Here is a 6907-nt window from a genome sequence, read left to right as displayed (position 1 = left end):
AAAAAAAAAAACATTTTATTGTCATAGAACTAATTATATACACATTTATAACTTATTCCAATAGCAGGAGGGATAAAGATAAATAAACAAGTTTGGCCTTTAATTGGCATGACAACATTGATTCGTTAAAAAATGGCGCTTTGAATGTCGGTGATATTATTATTAGAACAATGGAAGTTTACTGGTGGTATGATTTTGTGCAAGCTCGTTTGGGTAGGTAGCACCCACTCATCAGATTTTTTACCGCAAAACAGTACTTGGTATTGTTGTGTTCCGGTTTGAAGGGTGAGTGAGCCAGTGTAATTACAGGCACAAGGGACATAACATCTTAGTTCCCAAGATTGGCGGCGCATTGGCGATGTAAGCGATGGTTAACATTTCTTACAATGCCAATGTCTATGGGCGTTGGTGGACTTACGTGGCCCATAACCTCGTTCGCCTACTTATTCTATAATTAAAAAATGAAAGTGGATATAATAAATAGTTAAGTGAAATAATGTTGTTTTATAAATATATACTAATTAAGAAATGTTTGGTGCATAAGTTTATAAATCTTTGGTTTGTTTAACTTTTCTCTGTCTGCCATTGGAATACATTACATTTTATCTTACATAATTATTATATTTTCATTTTCTTCTTCTTCGGTTTGATCGGCAGCGGACCAGCGATTTTGAAGACGGTGCTGAAATATTTTTTTTATTATTAAATGACTGAAATAAGACATGAAGAATTTTCGACTTTTGACGAAAACGAATATTCGGTAAACTAGTCGATTCAAAAAAGTAATATTTGTCTTCTGTGTTAATGAATTTGCAAGTTATTCTCATTTAAAATATTTCTAATTTAAAACTTTAGACTTACTGGCATGTTGTGCAGATTGGGCTGAACTTGCAAAAAACTGAAACATGAAATTGTATGTATGAATAATATGTATACAGCAATACTCACTTGCTCTTGTATATACATAATTTATATGTATAGTTAGGAGATCCATAGACCCCTTTTTTAACGCTGATAAAACGCGTTACGCGTTAGATTAGGAAGGCGGACGAGCATATGGGCCACCTGATGGTTAGTGGTCACCAACGCCCTTAAACATTGACATTCTAAGAAATGTCAACCATCGCTTACATAGTCAATGCGCCACCAACCTTGGTAATTAAGATTTTATGACCGTTGTGCCTACAAACCGGAACACAACAATATCAAGTACTGCTGTTTTGCGGTAGAATATCTGATGAGTGGGTGGTACCTACCCAGATGAGCTTGCACAAAGCCCTACCACAAGTAAATTAGCATAAGGTACCTATATAAGTTGAAATTTATAATCTATTATACTAAACTTGGAGCTGAAACAACTAATCTATTGCAGTTTGGATATATGTATAGATTACATGTACATATTAAAGAGTTTCTCGTACAGCTGTTAATACTTTAGAAGAGGCACCAAGAGACGTTATTCAAATACAAATTTCACTTGACAAACCGAACCACGGCTTGAGTTACTTAACATTAATAACATCTTGGGACATTATTCACACACGGCCATCTGATTCCAAACTAAGCAGAGCTTGTACTATTGAAACCAGACAATTGATATACTACATATACTACTTTTCTTTTGTTCATACATACTTATATATATAATTACATCCAGACTTAGGACAAACATACTTGTTCGTAAACACAAATGTCTGTCCTAGGTGGGAATCGAACCCACACCCTTCGGCGTGAAAGCAATCTACCAACAACGCCGACCGGCTCGTCAAAAAAATATATTATTGCTTATATAATATTAGTAGCCAAACAACTCATGTGGTTTGTAGACGGTTTGCGAAACGCTACTCAACGCACAAGTAATATGGCAGAATTTATGTGACACGTGCAGGTTTCCTCATGATGTTTTCCTTAACCGCCGAGTACGAGATGAATTATTAACACAAATAAAGCACATGAAAATACAGAGGTTACCTGGAATGTAACGGACACCAATTAAATTCCAGGCCTCCTCTGTTATTTCTTTGGTAAAAAATCTCCGTCGGCCGTGTCGATGATTTAATGGATCGGACCATAATTATGCGGTAAGATTAAAGTTCACTCAGTGACCATATTGTCATAGCTTTTGTTTAATAAGTTAAGTTTGAAATAAATGGTAACAGCAATAAACTTACCGCTAAGACAAACGGAGCACACATAGCCTATAGTGAGCAGTTCCCGATGACAGAAGCAAGCAGCGCGGTAGTCCACCCTGCCTCGACCTGGTAGCACCAACTCCTTTCGTTCCCACGCTTCAGGTAGAAAGACCCACTATAAGTTCAAACGAAACCAATTGAAGTTATTTATGTTACAATAATAATACTCATACATCAGCAAAACAAAAATTTCGATTGTTGTAAAATTCATTTTTATATTTATTCTAGAATACAAGAAGATAACAAAACAAGACGAGAAATTACTATAAGCTAATAAGAATATTAAGTAGAAGTCGAATGTATTATTTAAAACAATTATGGTATACAGTGTATGTAAATCCATAGACAAACAGGCACTCGAGATAAACTTTTGTGGTTTTTGTAGTGTCATAATTTAATTGTTATTTGACATGTTTGTATTGTACAATAAAAAAAAAATTGAGTTTTAATAAAATAACTACAATATATTATATTTTTTATTGTGACACAAAGGGGACTGATTGCTTGTAATGCGCGAATTTTTGACATCTGAAATAGATAGGTGTACACTATACAGCTTATTTTTGCTATTTAGGTGACGTATTTAATACATTACTTATTATGTTAATAAAATATATTTTATAATTAACTAGCTCACAGCCGCCGCTTCGCCAGCGTATTAGAGGGGGGGAGGTGTGCATGATAGATATAAAAAGTAGCCTATGTCCTTCCTTGAGCTACAAGCTATTTTAATGCTAAATTTTATCAAAATTGGTTCAATCATTATGCATTTATATTAGTATGGATCTTGTAATTGCAACAGATAAGATAAAATAGCTTTTTATTATTTGATTACATATTATAATAAGCATTGGATACAATAATTTATTGTTAATGTTGGATTATATAATAAAATATTAATATAATAGTTGTATTCGATGACTCACCAATAAATATTGAAGTAGTCCCTCCAATGAAGGTACTTTTAAGTAGAGCCCGCCGGTGATGTCACAGCCCTGTTGAAGTAAACTCAGATGTTTGTCCAGAGAGCAGACGTCTATCAGCACTTGTTGTTTCTGAAAATAAACATTATTTCCTTGTTTTACTCTGTTGTTTTTCTTAATTAATAATTAAAAAGTTTATATTTCTTTGAATTGCTTGTGAGTGGTAATTATATTTTTGAATAACTAAAGCAAATGATACAAAAATAAACGCACAACCCATTTAACTAGTAATCAATTTAATTTTTTTTTATAACAAAACATTTGTGTATTGGTTGATGATCCCATTGTTGTACCTGAGCGGTGAAAAACACATTCATATAATTGATATACTGGGCTGCAGTATCTGAGCTCCCTGTCACTATGAGGATGCGGCTGCTTAGTCGCAGGCCCGGTGATGCTTCTCGACGCATCTGTAAACAGCATCAAGCTTTATTTGTCTGCAATATTTTAAGGTACTGCAGCAAATGATATGGAATATTTTACCCTGGCAATGCAGCAGAGTGCCATTGCCATCGCACCAGCTAGTAGAGACTCTCCAGGCCTCTCTTCTTGTGGCTGACTTTTAATTAAGTTTACAAGCCTGAAAAACACAATTTATTATTTGAAGTACAACTTTCATATTTTATTTACTAGCATGTTTTTTTTTTAATTATAGAAAGAAACACAGTATGGAATATAAATTATGATCAATATTAAAATTGTTGTAGGAGTAGTAGATTTTACCTCATTTTAATAGTTTTCTCAACCAAAGTAAACAGTTCATATTGTCCATCAATTTGTCGCACATCCAATGGCTTTCCTGGAGATGGATACAAGTATTCACTGAAACAACAAAATAGTTTCAATTAATATCTTTTAATAATAATCTTAATAATAATTTGAAAATAGTAATGCTGTAAGCAATCATTTGTTGTTAATATAGCATCGAAGTAATATTATTTAGAATGGGCAGTGGTGGGTCTACGCATTTTCCACTTATAGACGAATGAATGTTTGCTATCTTTTCTATTCTATACCTGAGGGACATGGTTATGTTTTTTACAATTTAAAATTGCACAAAATACAGCTTATACATCTTAAATATACAATGAGTAGACAGTCAAATCAATAGTAAGATATCTAGAAGACTTTTTTTTTGCAAGATATCCACAATCTGTCTTACCATTTTTATATTCATTTATTTATCACTCGTTGTCTATTGGTGTAATCCCCACTGAGAATAGATACTGGTATATATGTTGTATAACTTTGCGTGTGTGCTTATAATAATGTAACCTTTCTGTAAAAAAAATATCAACCCCTAACTCGACGGCAGGTAATGTAAAGCTTAGCACGTACCTTTTATGAAAATGACAACCGATCACGGCTAACTGATTTCTGGATTTCTGCATCAGATGCGAGTTGGCAAATGCTATTACGGCATCGAGACAGCCGGTAAGTACTTTTGGATCTTCTGTTATATATCGCTGGTTCGGGTTCGTATCCACTATTATAACAAGAAGACTGCTGTCCGAAGGTGCTAAAAATGAAAAATATGATGTAGTTGTATAATTACTTGGTGTAAGAGTAAAATTCGCTAAACTTTCGTTCGTATTAACTGATTTTGTGACAAATTTACCGTCATCGTCTGCCATTTTGTTTTCGTATTTTATTCTATTTTTTTAATGTCACAAATTGTGTTATAATTAAATAAAATTCTTTATTTTTAATGGAAATAACAACCGGGAGTTGTTTTTGTTGTTTGACAATAATGTCATCTTAAATGTCCATTGTTACTGTCACTGTCATTTTGTTATAGACAAGTCGTAGTCTTATTCTTAAAACCATAGATACAGCTTAAAACTTTCTTTTGAAATAGCTTGGCTGACGGAATTCATAAATTTTAAATGAAATTCGCGGATATTCGCAGATATTGCAGCAAGCACCACTGTTTTTTTTTCTTAATTTTTAACTTATACGCTTCAAATATAATTTTATCACAACTGCTTCCGCCAATCCGCATTGTGGTGAAAAAATATCTATCCTTATGAATAGAGAAAAATCTTTTAATATGCTATTACTTTAATTCAAGCTTTTCGTTTATATGTGTACTAGCTGTGGCTGCTGTTTCATCTGCTTAGAATTTAGTTACTACAAGTCTTATTATTACTTAAATACTACATTGTCTATAATTAGGAAGATGAGCTTATTTTTTTTATGATCTCAAAAAATCATATTTGAAATATAATAAATATTGGCGAATTTTTTTTACAATAACTGCAAAAATGAATTTTTTACGACTTTTTAAAATTACGAGTTCTTAAATTCTTTTCTGGAGCGACCGATTGACGCGTCACCTCACATCGCCCAGCGTCGCTCTCTCATACAATTTCGCTTGTATTTTCGCGTTATTCTTGATTTTGTTTATATTTCGGTTAGTATAAAAAAGTACTTTCATATATTATTTCCATATATATATTATCAACAAAAACAAGTAGATATTTTCGTCATGAGCATTTTAATGTAAGTACCTTAGTAGTAAAATTTGTTGTATTTATAAGTTTTTAGTTTGAGGACCAAACATTTAATTTTTACAGGCTAGTTATAGGTATTCGTTTAATATAAAATTAATTCAGAATCTTCGTTATACCGATAGATATTATTGATACGTTGAATACCGATAGTGTTGTCTTAAGAGTTTTTATCGATGAAAAATGCATTTCAACGTTTATCTTACGTTTATTGTTAATGTTAAAGATGATTTGTGAACAACGCCGTATCGCCAATGGTATAAGTTGAAAAAATACTTAATGACTGTGACCCCTTGAAATTGATTGTTACCATATTTATTATGTTTCTTTGAAAGTCAAATACGTAGTCTAATATAGTACGTTTGATACAAATGAATTTAAGTAATTCTATATTCAAATAGACTTATAAGGGCACTTTTGAATCATCATGTTACATTATTTTGAACTTCTAGTTTACCTGGACTATGGGCTGAAGCAATTGAGTCTAAGGGGTCACCTCTTGGATTCAACGACAACAAAATTAGCAGTTAAATTAATATATATAATAATAAATATAAAAAAAAATAATTTCGTCTGGACTTAGAAAAAGCCTTTGATTGGGCTTCCCAGAGAATAATGCAACTGGGTCACCAGTCGTTCACCATCAAGGTTGTTGTCGATGGTGCATGCTCTGACTTAAAATTCGTTGATTCTGGTGTTCCACAAGGCTCTGCGTTATCACCTACTCTGATTCTTCTGCATATTAATGATATGTGCAAATTATCAACATTCAATGTTGGCAGACGACAGTTCTGAAGACGCTTTATACTTCACTTCAGCTTCTCGCCTAAAATTCTACAAGGCGAAAATTCAGCATCACATGGAGTACTGCTCTCATCTCTGGGCACAGAGATCGCACTTTGCATCTTCTATCGCATCTTTTACGGGGAATGCTCTGAGGAACTGTTTAGATTAATCACAGGCGCTGAATTTCACCACCGGACATCGCACTAAATTCTAAATTCCATCCATACCATCTAGATGTTTGGAAATCCACTACTACACACAGCCGGCCTCGCACAGTCACTTTGCGGAATCATATTTCCAGGCGACTTTTTCGAACCGTTATGATATAGAAACCTTCAAGAAAAGAGCCTACTCATTCCCTAAAGGCCGGGAACGCACCTGCAAGTACTCCAGTGTTGCAGGTGTCCTTGGACTGTGGTAATCACTTTAAATCAGG

General features: G+C 33.5%; 1 protein-coding gene across 1 annotated transcript; it reads right to left on the bottom strand.

Annotated features, from left to right (window-relative positions):
* Positions 1-4933, bottom strand: LOC126778251 (general transcription factor IIH subunit 3). The gene is made up of 9 exons (XM_050501740.1): positions 4794-4933; positions 4514-4694; positions 3899-3997; positions 3659-3755; positions 3469-3585; positions 3119-3247; positions 2172-2307; positions 862-898; positions 1-682 (listed from the first exon to the last, which is right to left on the bottom strand). Exons 1-9 carry the CDS (start codon positions 4807-4809, stop codon positions 619-621), a joined length of 876 nt encoding a protein of 291 aa, XP_050357697.1. The 5' UTR covers positions 4810-4933; the 3' UTR covers positions 1-618.
* Between the last annotated feature and the right edge of the window lie 1974 nt (positions 4934-6907).

This window comes from Nymphalis io, chromosome 25 (genome assembly GCF_905147045.1).
Source record: "Nymphalis io chromosome 25, ilAglIoxx1.1, whole genome shotgun sequence".
Lineage (NCBI taxonomy): Eukaryota > Metazoa > Arthropoda > Insecta > Lepidoptera > Nymphalidae > Nymphalis > Nymphalis io.
The sequence above is the reverse complement of the archived record's forward strand: the minus strand, read 5'-3'. Positions and strand labels throughout refer to the sequence as shown.

Bases quoted from the DNA above. Each gene is read 5' to 3' on its own strand.
- LOC126778251 (XM_050501740.1), bottom strand. The intron at 2,308-3,118 runs GTGAGTCATCGA...TTGAACTTATAG, and splicing joins GACTACTTCAATATTTATTG to TGGGTCTTTCTACCTGAAGC. The intron at 899-2,171 runs GTAAGTTTATTG...TTCATGTTTCAG, and splicing joins GTGCTCCGTTTGTCTTAGCG to TTTTTTGCAAGTTCAGCCCA.